Below are 16,969 nucleotides of genomic sequence, written 5' to 3'. Positions count from 1 at the left end.
AGATAAACTGCAGGGTGTATATGTTTCTTCTTTTTTTTTCCCACATTTTTTTTTTTTTTCGTCTTCGTTTCCTTCCCTTATTTAATCCATCTATTTTTTTCTTTCTTTCCTTCCTTTTTCTTGTATTTCTTTTTTTTAGAAGCGCGCGGTGGGTGTTGCGACAGTAAAAGTGATAAAGGAAAAAGGAAAAAAAAGAAGGAAAGGGGGGGTAGGATTTCCCATTTAAGTTAACGGTTTTAGGTTATAGAGAAAACAGTGTGACCTATTCATTAATTATCCCAAAAGAAGGTGCATCCGATGGGTGTATTTTAAAAAAAAAAGGAAAAAGTGAAAAAGCAAGAAAATAACAAGTTTAAGTTACGGAGCCTAGATTCAACTTATACATACTGGGGCTCAGGTTGTACAGGGATGGTTCAAATTTTATGGATCCACGTTCTGCATCCCAAGGTAAGGACTGAAGTTACAGTCTAGAGGAAGTACGATTAAATGTATAGGAAATAAGGCTCATTATGTAGGTTCTGATGGCTAGGGTGTAGAAGTTTGGATCAGGATACAGAATTATAGGATTAAGAATTCATTCTTCACAGTTTAGATTTCAGAGTTAAAGGCTTCAGACATAGAGTTTAAGAATTACGGTTCAAGGCGTAGGGTTTAGGATTCTGGGTTCCGGGTTTAGGGTTTACGGTTCAGGGTTCCGGGTTCAGGGTTCAGGGTTTAGGTTTAGGGTTCAGGGTTTAGGGTTTAGGGTTCCGGGTTCAGGGTTCCGGGTTCAGGGTTCCGGGTTCAGGGTTCCGGGTTCAGGGTTCCGGGTTCAGGGTTCCGGGTTACGGTTTGCGGTTTCCTGGTTCCGGGTTTAGGGTTCAGGGTTTAGGGTTCAGGGTTTAGCGTTCAGGGTTTAGGGTTCAGATTTTAGGGTTCAGATTTTAGGGTTCAGTTTTTAGGGTTTAGGGTTTAGGGTTAAGGGTTTAGGTTTCTGGATTCCTGGTTTAGGGTTCAGGGTTTTAGGTTTTGGGTTTAGGGTTTAGGGTTTAGGGTTTAGGGTTCAGGGTTTCAGGATTTAGTGGTTCACGGTTTAGGGTTCAGGGTTCAGGGTTTAGGGTTTAGGGTTCAGGGTTTAGGGTTTAGGGTTCAGGGTTCAGGGTTTAGGGTTCAGGGTTTAGAGTTTAGGGTTCCAAGTTTAGGGTTTAGGGTTTAGGGTTCCAAGTTTAGGGTTCACTGGTTCAGGGTTTAGGGTTTAGGGTTTAGGGTTTAGGGTTTAGGGTTTAGGGTTTAGGGTTTAGGGTTTAGGGTTTAGGGTTTAGGGTTTAGGGTTTAGGGTTTAGGGTTCAAAGTTTAGGGTTCAATGGTTCGGGGTTTAGGGTTTAGGGTTTAGGGTTTAGGGTCTAGTGTTTAGGGTTTAGGGTTCAGGTTTTTGGGTTTAGGGTTTAGGGTTCATGGGTTTAGGATTTTATATGTACCTTATTACTTTGATTTTGCAAATAAATATATCACTAAGCAAATTATCAAGAATATATATATTAAGTAAGAAAATAATCCTTTATTCCTGAAGTCCGAACCATAAATTATTAAATCTAAGCTCTAATCCCTAAACCCTGAACCCTGAACCCTAAACCCTAAACCCTAAACCCTGAACCATTGAACCATGAACTTTGAACCCTAAACCCTAAACCCTAAACCCTGAACCAGTGAACCCTAAACCCTTAAAACCTTCTATTTTTATTTTCTTTTTTCCAGAGATTAAGTGTTCTTTCTTCTTCCTTTTTCTCTTAGGACCTTACTTCATTTTTTCCCCTGAACAAATCTTCTTTCCTTTTTCCCCATTAAGTAACGTTACTTTCTTTTTCTCCCTTTAAAAATATTTCTTCCTTTTCCTCCCCATGAAGCTTCTTTTATTTTCCCCATTAAGGAACGTTACTTTCTTTTTCTCCTTTTAAAAATATTTCTTCCTTTTCCACCTTAAGAAACCTTCTTTCTTTTCCCCCTTTAAGGAATCTTCTTTCTTTTTCCTTTTCCTCCTTTTAAACCTTCTTTCTTCTTCTTCTTCCCCCCCTTTAAATCTTCTTTTTCCCCTCCCTTAAGAAACCTTTTTTTTCTTCCCTTAGGAAGTTAAGTACCAGGCCATATTACTTTTGTTCTAAAAAACCGAAGAAAGAAGCTTCTTTTTCTTCCCCCTTAAGAAACCTTCTTTTTTTCTTTTTCCCCCTTAAGAAACCTTCTTTTTTTCTTTTTCCCCCTTAAGAAACCTTCTTTTTTTCTTTTTCCCCCTTAAGAAACCTTCTTTTTTTCTTTTTCCCCCTTAAGAAACCTTCTTTTTTTCTTTTTCCCCCTAAAATCTTCTTTCTCTTCTCCCTTGAAAACTATTTTCTTCTTTCCACCCTTTCAGAACCTACTTTTTCTTTCCTCCTTTAAGAAACCTTCTTTTCCTTTACCCCCTTAAGAAACCTTCCTTTTCTTCCTTCCTTATGCAACCTTCTTTTTCTTCTCCCCCTTAAAAAACCTCCTTTTTCTTCCCTTTAAAAACCTTCTTTCCTTCCCCGTAAACCTTCTTTCTCTTCCCTTCAGTAACCTTCTTTTTCTTCACCCTTTGAGAACCTTCTTTTCTTTTTCCTCCTTTAAGAAACCTTCTTTTTCTTTCCCCCTTGAAAACCTCTTTCTTTCCCTATAAATCTTCTTTTTCTTCTGCTTTAAACCTTCTTTCTTCTTTCCTAACCCCACCCCTAAACACTCTTTCCCTTTCCCATATAAAATATTCATTCCTTCCCTCTCCTAAGTTGGCTAAGTACCAGGCCATATTGTTGTTCTAATGACCTAGAAAGGAACCTTCTTTCCTTCCCTTTAAGAACCTTCTTTCTATTCCCCCTTAAGGAACCTTCTTTCTTTTTTCCTTCCCCCTTTAAAATCTTCTTTTACTTCCCTTAAGAAACCTTCTTTCTTTTCTCCTCCTTTAAGAAACCTTCTTTTTCTTCCCCCCTTTAAGAAACTTTCTTTCTTCTTTTCCTTCCCCCTTTAAATCTTCTTCTTCTTTCTTTTCTCTCCCTTAAGAAACCTTCTTTCCTCTTTCTTTTCCCCCCTTTAGAAACCTTCTTTCTTTTACCCACTGAAACCTTCTTTTTCTTCCCCCTTAAGAAACCTTCTTCTTATTCCTCCTTTAAGGAACCTTCTTTTTCTTCCCTCAGGGAGTTATCTACCAGGCCATATTATTGTTGTATTAAAAAATCGAAAAAAGAATCTTCTTGTTCCCTCTAAAACCTTCTTTCTTTTACCTCTCTTTGAAAACCTTCTTTTTCTTCCCCCTTTGAAAACCTTCTTTCCTTAATACCTCCTTTTTTTCCCTTTGAAAACCTTCTTTCTTCTTTTTCCTCCCTTTAAACTTTCACTCTTATTCCTCCCCTAAGAACCTTCTTTTCTTTTCCCCTTTCAAATCCTTCTTTCCTTTTTTTACCCTTTAAAAAACCTATAAAAAAAAGAAAAGATTCTTTTTCTCCCTCCTCTAAGATGGCTAAAACACCAGGCCATATATTATTGTTCTAACCCTAAACGGAGGAAAAAAAACCTTCTTTCTTCCCCCTTTAGAAAACCTTCTTTTTCCTCCTTTAAGAAACCTTCTTTTTCTTCCCCCCTTTAAGGAACCTTCTTTCTTCTTTTCCTTCCCTTAAGAAACCTTCTTTTTCTTTCCTCCTTTAAGAAACCTTCTTTCTTCTTTTCCTTCCCTTTGAAAACCTTCTTTCTTCCCCCCTTTAAAACTTCTTTCCTTTCCCCCTTAATCCTTCCTTCTTTTCTCCCTTAACCTTCCTTCTTTTCTCCCTTAAACCTTCTTTCTTCTTTTCTTTCCTTTAAGAAACCTTCTTTCCTTTTCCGTTTAAAACCTTCATTCCTTCCCTTTGGAAACCTTCTTTCCTTCCCTTTTAAAACCTTCTTTCTTTTCTTCTCCTTTAAAAAAACCTTTTTTATCTTCCCTTAAGGTGGCTAAAACACCAGGCCATATATTGTTGATCTAAAAAACCGAGGAAAAAGAACCTTCTTTCTTCTTCCCCACTTAAGAAACTTTCTTCTTCTTTTCCTTCCTTTTTAAAACCTTCTTTTTCTTCCCTCTGAAAACCTGTTTTATTCTCTCCTTTAAGAAACCTTCCTTCTTATATTATTGTTTATTGGCAATGAAAAAAGGAAGGAACGGAAAAGAACAGAAGAAGGAAAATAAAAGAAATGAACGAATAGAAAAGAAGGACGAAATAAAGAAGGAACAATAAGGGAAGAGAGTAAAGGTTTTAAGGGTGTTAGAATTCAGATTGCGGATTTAGGTTGAAGGCTTTAGGGTGTCGGAAGTCAGATTCTGGGTTCAGGAATAAGGTTTTAAGGGTATTGGAATAAAGTTTTTCAGGTATTGGAATAAGGTTTTAGGGGTTAGCTTTAACTTAGTAAAGGGGAGGGAAAGGAAAAATTCCTCGCTGACAACCCAAACGGGATACTACGCACCAACCGGATTTTAGGAACCGGATGGTACAGCTATTGGAAACTAGGGGAACCGGACAGGAAAAAAAGAAAAAAAAAAACGGGCACGTCAAATACGACGACGGAAGAAAATTGTTCATTTCTTTTTTAAATTTCAGGAAGGAGAAAAAATATTCCCATTCCCATTAATTTTTTTCAACTTATCAAACAAATTGTAGAAGACGAAGAAAATAAATAAGCATGCCAGAACCGAACGCAGGTACATCACCCAGTGGTGGTGCCGCCGGTAGCGGTGGTGGATTGTTCGGAGAATGGATGAAGACAGTATTGAACAATGGGGCAACGCCCCCGTCGACTCCTAAGAAAATTACGGTAAGTGGATATAATAAAATAAAAAAGAAGGACAGCTGAAGAGAAGAGCAAAGGCGAAAGCATGTCACAGAAGGGAAAAAAGCAAGAAGGTCCTAAGGGAAGAAAAAGGAGGAATATTTGAGGTAGTAAGAAAAGGAAGCTCCAGGGTTTTGGGATTTTCAGGGTTTAGGGTTTTCAGGGTTTAGGGTTTTCAGGGTTTAGGGTTTTCAGGGTTTAGGTTTTTAGGGTTCAGAGTTTTCAGGGTTTCAGGGTTTAGGGTTTAGGGTTCAGGGTTTAGGGTTTAGGGTTCAGGGTTTAGGGTTCAGGGTTTAGGACAAAGGTGTCAGGGTATTAGGACTTAGATTCCGGGTTTAGGACAAAGGTGTCAGGGTGTTAGAACATAGATTCCGGGTTTAGGAGGAAGTTGTCAGGGTGTTAGGACTTGGATTCCGGGTTTAGGTGTAAGGTTGCAGGTGTGTCAGAAGTCAGATTCCGGGTTTAGGTGTAACGTTTTAGGGGTATTAGAATAAGGTGGTAAGGGTGTTCGAATAAGGTGGTAAGGTTGTTAGAATAAGGTGGTAAGGGTGTTAGAATATGGTTTTAGGGTTGTTAGAATAAGGTGGTAAGGGTGTTAGAATAAGGTGGTAAGGGTGTTAGAATAAGGTTGTAAGGGTGTTAGAATAAGGTGGTAAGGGTGTCAAAATAGGGTCTTAGGGGTGTTAGAACAAGGTGGTAAAGGTGTTAGAATAAGGTTGTAAGGGTGTTAGAATAAGGTTGTACGGGTATTAGAATAAGGTTGTACGTTATAGGAATAAGGTGGTGAGGGTGTCAAAATAGTGTCTTAGGGGTGTTAGAATAAGGTGGTAAAGGTGTTAGAATAAGGTGGTAGGGGTGTTGGAATGAAGGTTGTACGGGTATTAGAATAAGGTTGTAGGGGTGTCAGAATAAGGTTGTTGGGGTGTCAGAATAAGGTTGTTGGGGTGTCAGAATAAGGTTGTTGGGGTGTCAGAATAAGGTTGTTAGGGGTGTCAGAATAGGGTCCTAGGGGTGTCAGAATAGGGTCTTAAGGGTGTCAGAATAAGGTTGTTGGGGTGTCAGAATAAGGTTGTTGGGGTGTCAGAATAAGGTTGTTGGGGTGTCAGAATAAGGTTGTTGGGGTGTCAGAATAAGGTTGTTGGGGTGTCAGAATAAGGTTGTTGGGGTGTCAGAATAAGGTTGTTAGGGGTGTCAGAATAGGGTCCTAGGGGTGTCAGAATAGGGTCTTAAGGGTGTCAGAATAAGGTTGTTGGGGTGTCAGAATAAGGTTGTTGGGGTGTCAGAATAAGGTTGTTGGGGTGTCAGAATAAGGTTGTTGGGGTGTCAGAATAAGGTTGTTGGGGTGTCAGAATAAGGTTGTTGGGGTGTCAGAATAAGGTTGTTAGGGGTGTCAGAATAGGGTCCTAGGGGTGTCAGAATAGGGTCTTAAGGGTGTCAGAATAAGGTTGTGGGGGTGTCAGAATAAGGTTGTTGGGGTGTCAGAATAAGGTTGTTGGGGTGCCAGAATAAGGTGGTAAGGGTCTTAGAATAAGGTTGTTGGGGTGTCGGAATAAGGTGATTAGGGTGTTAGAATAAGGTGGTAAGGGTGTTGGAATAATGTTGTAGGGGTATTAGAATAAGGTTGCAGGGGTGTTGGGATGATGTACAGGTGTTAGAATAAGGTGGTAAGAGTGTTAGAATAAGGTGGTAAGGGTGTTAGAATAAGGTGGTAAATGTGCTAGAATAAGGTGGTAGGGTTGTTAGAATAAGGTGGTAAGGGTGTTAGAATAAGGTTTCAGGATATTGGAATAAGGTTTCAGGGTATAAGAGTAAGGTTTCAGGGGTATAGGAATGAGGTTTCAGGGGTATAGGAATGAGGTTTCAGGGTTTAGGAATAAGGTTCAGGGGTTAGCTTTAGCTACTTTAGGGGGGGAGAAAAAAAACTCCTCGCATACAGGAAGGCAGGCCGGATACGGCATAGAAGCCGGATATTACATAACGAACCTACTACACACTAACCGGTAGCTGCACGAACCGGAGGGCGGGGAAAAACCTACTACGATTGATTAAACCGGAAACTACAAATCAACCCCACATCCCCATCGAACCGGAGAAAGGGGAGAGGAAAAAATGAAGGAAAAGATGAATGAAATAAGAAGGAGGACAAAATAGTGTTAAAGGATGGCGAAGTTGGAAACTATATGTATAAATATATCCTTATATATACATAGCAGCAGACGTATTTTTTTTTCTCTCTTATGTAGGACAAGTTGAAGAGCAATTTAGCTACAACATTTGGAGAACTGAGGAGGTGGATCACGGTGAAGGTGGAGTCGGATGAAATAAAGGAGCTCTGTGGGGGCGTAGGGGACCTTGTGAGCTGGGGAGGATGGGGGAGAAATCCTTATATGCAGAATTTATGTAAGGCGGTAGTCGAAATAAGATATTTCATAAGTAATGTGGAAACAACGGGGAGTAGGTTCATGGGTCAGGCCGATGAGCGAGCACGAATTGCGCCCCTCACTCCTGATGAAGCCTATCGTCGCTGCATCGTGGGCGCTGTTGCCTTATCCGCGATGTATGGTGATCACTGTCAACTGACTGAAATTATTGAAAAAATAACGAAGGATGTCGACAGTAAATTGGGGAAGCACTTGAGTTCGAAAGACAGGGCAAACTTGGATGAATGCAAAAATATTAGCGCTGCCGAATTGATGATCGGTAGAGCACTTCTTCATAATACAATCAAAACATGGACGGAGGAAGAAAGGATGAAGGGGGGGGGAGGAACCTGGAAGGTGAAGATGCCATGGAGGTATTGGGCGGACGTCTGTAAGCAGAAGAGGGAAGACGCTAATTTGCAACAGCAGAGAAAAGACAATGCAGAAGTTATGACGAACTTCCTGAAACTGGACAACAGGAAAACCGCAGGAAGTAGTGGCGGAACGACCCTAGCAGAAGTATTAACCAATGAAAACTTACAATTAGACTCGGCTACAATAGAGAAGGCACTTCAGGTCGCAGTAGGGGGAAATGGTCAAGTGGATCTTACAGAAATAGACAAGGTTGTACGGGAGCTCAATAAGGTATCTGGGGAAAAAATAGGTTAGTTTTTAAGGGGAGGGGTGGAAGTAAAAAAAAAAAAAAAGTTCAGCTGTTCACCAAAAAAGGAAAGGGAATGTAAGGGAAGGGGAAGGGGAAGGGATTTCCCCTTCCCCTTCTCCTTCCTCTTCTCCTTCCCTCTTCTTTTTCTTTCCCTTCATTTTTTTGCATTCTTCCTTCCTTTCTTTTTTTTCCCTTTCTTCGTGCAGCTCAGGAATGCATGAAAAACAGCAGCAAGAAATTTTGTGAGCGCTTGGACTGTGCAAAAGATTATTGGAATTTGACGAAGGAGAAGAGCAGCAGTAACACGGTAAGGAGGGGAAAGACTGTTCATATATACATATAAGTACATATATGTATATATATATTCATATATACGTATGTATATATATATGTACATATATACACATTCACTTTCTATATAGGGAGATTTCTGGGACAGCAACGTCAAGGAGAAGCTGAACAGTCTCCTGTCTACTACGACTATTAATGCTGATGGCACCACTGCTAACCTCTGTGAGAACGGTGACTTAGATAGTGCAAATAAGGCAGCTTGCAAACACATGGCAAAATTTTTGCACGAGATGTACAAAAATGGGAGTAGTGACCCTAAGCAATATTCTGCTCAAATGGTACAATGTCTTTTATTAAAAGCATATGCTGCAAAATTAAAGGAGCAAGCAAAACAAAAAGGATATTGTGACATACAACTCGGCATAGACAGGGCATTCGAGTCTGCAAGCGCCATTAAAACAACTAATTGTACGAATAATAAGTCCTGCATTGTTTGCAACTGGACCGACGAAGACTATAGCAAACTTAACACTTGCAACATTGACAACACCTCTGGCAGTGTAAAGTCTAAAGTGGAATCAATGTTAAAAGAAAACGGCCAAACGCAAGACAACAAAATACAACAAACCTTAACTGATATAAATAATAAAAACCCCCTCTGTCAACGTCTCCAATGTTTAGCAACTAAAGGACAGAACAACAACGTAAGAAAGTAACCCTATGCATATACTTACACATACGTACATACACATTTATATACTTATGTATATACATATAAGTATATATATGTACATATTTATGTATGTATATACATATATGTATGTATATATGTATATGTATATGCATATATATATATGTAATCACGACCTTATACAGGACAAATTTTGGCAGAATGGCGGCGAAGTCGGCACCTTATGGAACGAACTGTCCACAGCAATGATGAGACAGAATGGCAGAAATGGGCAGAAGGAATGTAATGAATTGCGAACTCATTCTGAAAAGGCGGCATGCAATTATTTGCATGCCGGCTTAGAAGCACTGTACAAGGGTACGACGACGCCGGCGGCGTCGTTGCCGTCGCCGTCAGGCGACGGCAACAACATCTTAAAGACCAACCCATCGTTTAGACAAACGATGGGTTGTTTCTTACTTCACGCTTATGCAAATGAAATGAAAAAGAAGTCCATTTGTAATATTGATAAAGGGATAGAAAAGGCTTTCGATCTTGGCAAGGGTTTAAGTTCTAATGGTACTTGCAATGCCACTGGCAAGGGACAATGTGTCCCTTGCGAGTTGAAAGAGAAAGACTATGACGAGTGTAAAATTAACACAGATGGTAAAACTGGCACACCACAGACGGAAGTGAAGACCAAATTGAAGACCATCATCACGGAGAACGACCCCGAAATAGAAAAAATGGCAATAGAAGTAAATAAAATAGATGATTTATGCAGACGCTTCCAATGTATATCTGAAAGATGGTTAAAAGACGTCAAAAATAAGGGGCAGAATGGCGACCCCCTGAAAGCAACGGATTGGGTAAGGAAATAAGCATTACATATATATACATACAAATACATGTATACACTTACATGTATACGCATACATATATACATATATATATGTATATATATATATATATATATATATATATATATTACTTGTAGAATGATGTATGGAAGGAAGTCAAAAAGGAAATCCCGAAACTTCGCACTGCCCTCGGCAGTGCCACAACTACGACGAATGGAGGCCTTGGTGAATACTGCAAAGGACTCGATGAGAAGGGTGGAAAGGATGCTTGCATCCTTATAGCAGCAGGATTAAAGAACCTCTACAATACTCCTGGTGACGACGTTAATGCATCGTTCCAAAGAACGATGCAATGTGTTTTATTAAATGCCATTGCAGATAAAATGCGGGAAGAATTGCCATGTAAAGAGGAAAGGAGTGCAACGGAAGGGATAAATGAAGCCTTTAAGGCGAGTGCTACTATTAAGGGGAACAGTACAGGTTGCAATGATGCTAATAAATGTTTTACGTGTCCGAGGTTTACGGAATATAGAAATTGCAAAATTAAAGAATATAGCAACACAGAGCAAGTAACGATGTTAAAAGACAAAGTAGATGACGTGCTCAAGAACGGTGCTAAGGAAGAAATGAAGAAAATTAAGGAGGTAGCTCTTAAGGAAATATGTAAGTAGACACCGCCAACACAAACACAACCACAATCCTACTTCAAAATTCCGGCACTACCACTTCACATCATCACCACCACCATCGCCATCAAACCAGTCTAATATCAACACAACAACAACAACCACCACCATCTTTTTTCAATAAACAATTCATCAACTTCCTTCTTTCCTTTCCATTCCTTCCCTTCCCATTTCAGGCAAACCGTGTACAGAGAAAACCTTTTGCGAAAGTCTTACATGTGTAGCAGAAAAATGGGAAAAAAGGAATAAAGGAACCTCAAACGGAAACGTTACCTGGGTAAGGAATGTGCTGTCGTGGTTGTGCTCGTGGTCATGGTTTAGTGTGCTGTGCTGATGGTGGAATGGAAATAACCATAACAACATCCATAACAACAACAACATCCATAACAACATCAATAGTAATAACATCCATAACAACATCCATAACAACATCCATAACAACATCCATAACAACATCCATAACAACATCCATAACAACATCCATAACAACATCCATAACAACATCCATAACAACATCCATAACAATAACAACGACAACATATATGTATATACATATATGTATACACATATGTACATATATATTCATATATACGTACGTATATGTATATATGCATATGTATATATGTATATGTATATATGTATATATATGTATGTATATGTAATTACTTTGTATAAAAGGAAACCAATTGCTGGTAATCCGATTGCACCTAGGGCGCCAGGAACCCCTGCCGCAATATTCGTAGAAGTGTTGTCCGTTCCGGTGTAGGTACCCTGCTGCTGGTTTTGAGATTGGTCATTCGTTGAGGTTTGGGTTTTGGGGTCCACTTCGCACGTTAATATGGAGAGTTGAGAAGGATTGCACTGTGGACACATTTGGAGGAAATTCTTGCAGTATGGTTGAGTACGCTCATCCCCTGTAGTACACTTAGTGTGTTCATTTTTAAGGAATGTAATTACATCCTTCAGATGGTCGTCATAAGACTTCGTACATTTTGCTCCTTGAAGAGCAGAGGAGGAAAGGGAAGGGACCCCTTTACTTTTTCTTAATTGTTCCTTCATAATTTTCAACTGTTGGAATTTTTCAAATATGCCTTTTCGGCGGTTGAATTCTGTCTCGTCCAAGGAGGTGTCGAAATTCCCGCATCCAGTGATAGACTTCCACCCCTTCAAGTGTGGGAAGAGTTCCTTCATAATATCCACCACATCACGAATATGTTTATTTTTTTCCAATAATGTATGCCCTATCGAGTAATATAGGAAATGGCAGTACTCATCATTGGGTAAAGTATCCCATTCTGTTCTCTTATTATATGCAGAGCACCAAGATCCTACAACGGCCTCTGCACCGTGGTCAACATCAGTATGTTTGCTTATGGTGTCCTTTATAGTTTGTAGAATACTTCCATTACCGCAATCATCGGAACCCGTATCGAATTCTTCATACAGCTTTAATCTTGCCTTTACTACGTTTAAATGTTCATCCTAGAAATATATATAACATACACATATGCATATACATACATACATCTACATATATGTATATATATACCTATATTTATATATGTATATGTCGAACACACAGATTATGAAATGTGTGTAGAATGTGGAATATGAAACCTTACCTCTAAGGTATCACCTTCCTCAACATCTCCCAGCTTCTTACAATTTAAGTTTAAATTACTCACAGTTTCATAATCCGTGAAGAGCTTCTTAAATTCAGGGCACCAATCAGTCCACTTTCCCTGTTCGCTGTTTTTACATTTATCGCACGATTTACTGTAAGCTTCATTTATTGCTTGTAAGTGTGCGTAATATTTATCATTACATTTTTTGTTTCTCCCATTCAGTTGTCCCCGTAGCTGTTCACTTATTTTATTCTCGTCCTTCTTATAATCGAACAATATTTTGGCCACTCGGAATTCATCTTTACTCTTATGAGTGTACTTAAGGTAGTTCTCCAATTCCTTCGCATATTGCGCTATAATACTATACATTGCAATCATAGAATCCTCGAATTTATCATCTTCACTTGTTTTCAACAATATGTCACCCACGTGATAATAGAAAAATTTATACTCCTCCGGAACCCTATTATCGCTGATGCTCCCATTTAATCCCTTTATATAACATAGTGTACTCATAATTCCACTATGTGCTGCTTCCGGTATAGTACCCGATCCAAGTGACACCTTCACTTTTCTTGCTTCACTCCATTCTTCACTACAATCACCGTTATCTTGCCCTTTCAATTTCTCATACATTTGCCTTGAAGGTAACTCCTCCAAACTACTCCCCTATATATAAAAATATATATACATAGGACAAATGTATATACGTATATACATATATGTATATATATTTCATCCCCTTCATTCCCATTTCATTATATTATGTATAAAAATAATACTATGTCCATATGAATGAGAAATATTTATGCTACCACCACCACCACCCCCCAAACAAATACGTCATAATAGAATAGAGCTTACCGTTAATATTCCCCCAGCGGCCGCCATTGTTTATATGGTATATTTCCATAGGTATACAAAGAAAAAAAATATATATATGAAAAAAAAAAAAAACAATCCTGACAAGTTATTTTCAGAAGTTCCAAATTACATAGAAATACATGTAGGAACTGATATTCATTTCATAATGACATATAAAAGGAAGGTTTCACATTCGGGGGGGATTTTCTTTTTCATTCCTTTTTTTTTCCGTTCCCATTTCATTCCTTCTTTTCTTCTTTTTTTATTTTATTCCTCTAAGCGCTAATTCCTAAGCAACATTACTAATTCTATACATTACAATTTATTTCTGTACACGCCTTATACTTCTTCACTTTTTATTCCTCTTTATTCTTTATTCTTCTTTATTCTTTATTCTTCTTTACTTATTATTCTACTTTACTCTTTATTCTTCTTTATTCTTTATTCTTCTTTATTCTTTATTCGTCCTTACTCTTTATTCTTCTTTATTCTTTATTCTTCTTTATTCTTTATTCGTCCTTACTCTTTATTCTTCTTTATTCTTTATTCTTCTTTATTCTTTATTCGTCCTTACTCTTTATTCTTCTTTATTCTTTATTCTTCTTTATTCTTTATTCTTCTTTATTCTTTATTCGTCCTTACTCTTTATTCTTCTTTATTCTTTATTCTTCTTTATTCTTTATTCGTCCTTACTCTTTATTCTTCTTTATTCTTTATTCGTCCTTACTCTTTATTCTTCTTTATTCTTTATTCTTCTTTATTCTTTATTCGTCCTTACTCTTTATTCTTCATTATTCTTTATTCTTCTTTATTCTTTATTCTTCTTTATTCTTTATTCGTCCTTACTCTTTATTCTTCTTTATTCTTTATTCTTCTTTATTCTTTATTCGTCCTTACTCTTTATTCTTCTTTATTCTTTATTCTTCTTTATTCTTTATTCGTCCTTACTCTTTATTCTTCTTTATTCTTTATTCTTCTTTATTCTTTATTCGTCCTTACTCTTTATTCTTCTTTATTCTTTATTCTTCTTTATTCTTTATTCGTCCTTACTCTTTATTCTTCTTTATTCTTTATTCTTCTTTATTCTTTATTCTTCTTTATTCTTTATTCGTCCTTACTCTTTATTCTTCTTTATTCTTTATTCTTCTTTATTCTTTATTCGTCCTTACTCTTTATTCTTCTTTATTCTTTATTCTTCTTTATATTCTGCTAATCCTATTCTTCCATTTTCCTCTAATGCACTCCAACAAATCCCCGCACATATTTTTCTCATTTTTATATATTTTTCATCCTCCTCAGCCCATCTAGTGCACTTCCCCCATCCCATATAAAGGAATCATTAAGAAACAGGACATACATGTATTCCGCATAACAAATTAATTATAAAAAAGTATATCGCAAAATCCTTAATCCAGATATCCTAAACGCTGAACGCTAAACTCTAAACCCTAAACCCTGAAACTATACTCTACAAAAATCAAACCTAAACCGTTATCCTACATTCACCCTAACCCTAAACCCTGATACTACATTCAACTTAACCCTAAATCCTGATCCAACATTCTCCCTAACCTAAACTCTGATCATACTTTCACCTTAACCATAAACCCTGATCATAATTTCACCTTAACCCTAAACCCTAATCATACATTCACTTTCACCCTAAACTCTGATCCTACTTTGACTTAACCCGGAACCTACTTTTACCCTTAACCCGTAACCAACTTTTACCCTTAACCTGGAACCCATCTTATCCTGAACCCGGAACCCACATTTACCCGTAACCCGGAACCTACTTTTACCCTTAACCGGGAACCAACTTTTACCCTTAAACAGGAACCTACCTTATCCTTAACACGGAACTAACTTTACCTTTAACCCGGAACTAACTTCACATTTAACCCGGAACCAACTTTACTTTTAACCCGGAACCCACTTTACTTTTAACTCGGAACCCACTTTACTTTTAACCCGGAACCAATTTTACTTTTAACCCGGAACCTACCTTATTTTTAACCCGGAACCAACTTTTACCCTTAACCCGTAACCCACTTTTATCCTGAACCCGGAACCCACATTTAACCTTAACCCAGAACCCACTTTTACCTTTAACCCGGAACCCACTTTTATCCTTAACCCGGAACCTACGTTATTTTTAACCGGGAACCGACCTTATTTTTAACCGGGAACCTACCTTATTTTTAACCCGGACCCAACTTTACTTTTAACCCGGAACCAACTTTTACCCTTAACCCGGAACCCACTTTTATCCTTAACCCGGAACCCACTTTTACCCTTAACCCGGAACCTATTTTTATCCTTAACCCGGAACCTATTTTTATCCTTAACGCGGAACCCACTTTACTTTTAACCCGATAACCACTTTACTTTTAACCCGGAACCAACTTTTACCTTTAACCCGAAACCAACTTTACTTTTAACCCGAAACCAACTTTACTTTTAACCCGGAACCAACTTTTACCCTTAACCCGGAACCAACTTTTACCCTTAACCCGGAACCTACTTTACTCTTAACCCGTAACCAACTTTACTTTTAAGCCGGAACCCACTTTACTTTTAACCCGGAACCCACTTTACTTTTAACTCGGAACCCACTTTACTTTTAACCCGGAACCAATTTTACTTTTAACCCGGAACCTACCTTATTTTTAACCCGGAACCAACTTTTACCCTTAACCCGTAACCCACTTTTATCCTGAACCCGGAACCCACATTTAACCTTAACCCAGAACCCACTTTTACCTTTAACCCGGAACCCACTTTTATCCATAACCCGGAACCTACGTTATTTTTAACCGGGAACCGACCTTATTTTTAACCGGGAACCTACCTTATTTTTAACCCGGACCCAACTTTACTTTTAACCCGGAACCAACTTTTACCCTTAACCCGGAACCTACCTTACGCTTAACCCGTATGCTACTTTACCCTAAATCCTGAACCTACCTTATTTTTAAAGCGGAACCTACCTTATTTTTAAACCGGAACCAACTTTACTTTTAACCCGGAACCAACTTTACTTTTAACCCGGAACCTACTTTACCCTTAACCGCGAACCCACTTTACCCTTAACCCGGAACCTACTTTACTTTTAACCCGGAACCCACTTTTATCCTTAACCCGGAACCCATTATTATCCTTAACCCAGAAATAACCTTACCCTTAATCCGGAACCAACATTACTTTTAACCGGGAAGCTACTTTTAGCCTTAACTCGGAAACTACGTCATCCTTGACCTGCTACCTACCTTATTTTTAACCCTGAACACACCTTATTATTAACCCGGAACCCACCTTATTTTTAACCCTGAATCTACCTTATCCTTAACCCTGAATCTACCTTATCTTTAATCCGGGGAATACATAACCATGAAAACCGTTTCCCCATACGCGGGAACCAACCTTAAGCTTAACCCGGAACCAAATTTGTTTTTAACCCGGGACGTTGAACCCAGGCATTTTCGCATATTCCCGTTATTCTGTATAAATGTCTGGTGTAAAAGGTATGTATGCTTCTATAAGGTTGTTTGTGCCAACACGTATGTACACACAATTTTTCCTTGTGCCGGATAAGTGTGTTTTTTTCTTTTATATTTTGCGACCTTTTGTAACTGTAATATATTTCATCATACACCCTCCTTTTTTTTTTTTTTTTTCTTTTTTTCTGGTGTGCGCGGCCAGGACACATCACAATATGAGCGCTCGCTTATCTTCCTTTTTTCCGCAAAAAAAAAAAAAAAAAAAAAAAAAAGAAGAAAAAAAATATTTTTCGCAAGGGGAAAAAGAAAAAAGAAGAAGAAAAAATATTTTGCGCAAGTGAGAAAAAAGAAAAAATAATTTTCATAAAGAAAAAAGTATTCTAAAAAAAAGACGAATGTTTTTTCACAAGAGGAAAAAAAAAAAAAAAAGAATGTGCGTTCTTAAAAAAAAAAGAGGAATGTTTTTTTTTTTTTTTTTTCTATAAACAAAAGGGTGTTCTTTCAAAAACAACAACAACAAAAAAAAAAAAAGGAGAAGGAACACCCAACGGAA

At 38.0% G+C, this 16,969-nt stretch overlaps 2 protein-coding genes across 2 annotated transcripts; one reads left to right on the top strand and one right to left on the bottom strand.

Annotated features, from left to right (window-relative positions):
- Positions 1-4,689: 4,689 nt before the first annotated feature.
- PKNH_1320000 (SICAvar, type I) lies at positions 4,690-10,761 on the top strand (the record flags this gene model as incomplete). Its single annotated transcript, XM_039113517.1, has 7 exons — positions 4,690-4,821; positions 7,080-7,920; positions 8,127-8,227; positions 8,343-8,915; positions 9,088-9,750; positions 9,879-10,404; positions 10,604-10,761. The coding sequence occupies 7 exons, from the start codon at positions 4,690-4,692 to the stop codon at positions 10,759-10,761; spliced, it is 2,994 nt and encodes a 997-aa protein (XP_038969895.1).
- A 248-nt stretch (positions 10,762-11,009) lies between these two features.
- On the bottom strand, positions 11,010-12,943 carry PKNH_1319900 (KIR protein; the record flags this gene model as incomplete). Its single annotated transcript, XM_002258028.2, has 3 exons — positions 11,010-11,909; positions 12,050-12,721; positions 12,917-12,943. 3 exons carry the CDS (start codon positions 12,941-12,943, stop codon positions 11,010-11,012), a joined length of 1,599 nt encoding a protein of 532 aa, XP_002258064.2.
- Positions 12,944-16,969: the final 4,026 nt, after the last annotated feature.

This window comes from Plasmodium knowlesi, assembly GCF_000006355.2.
Source record: "Plasmodium knowlesi strain H genome assembly, chromosome: 13".
Lineage (NCBI taxonomy): Eukaryota > Apicomplexa > Aconoidasida > Haemosporida > Plasmodiidae > Plasmodium > Plasmodium knowlesi.
Note: the sequence above shows the minus strand (reverse complement) of the source record. Positions and strands in the feature narration are given on the sequence as shown.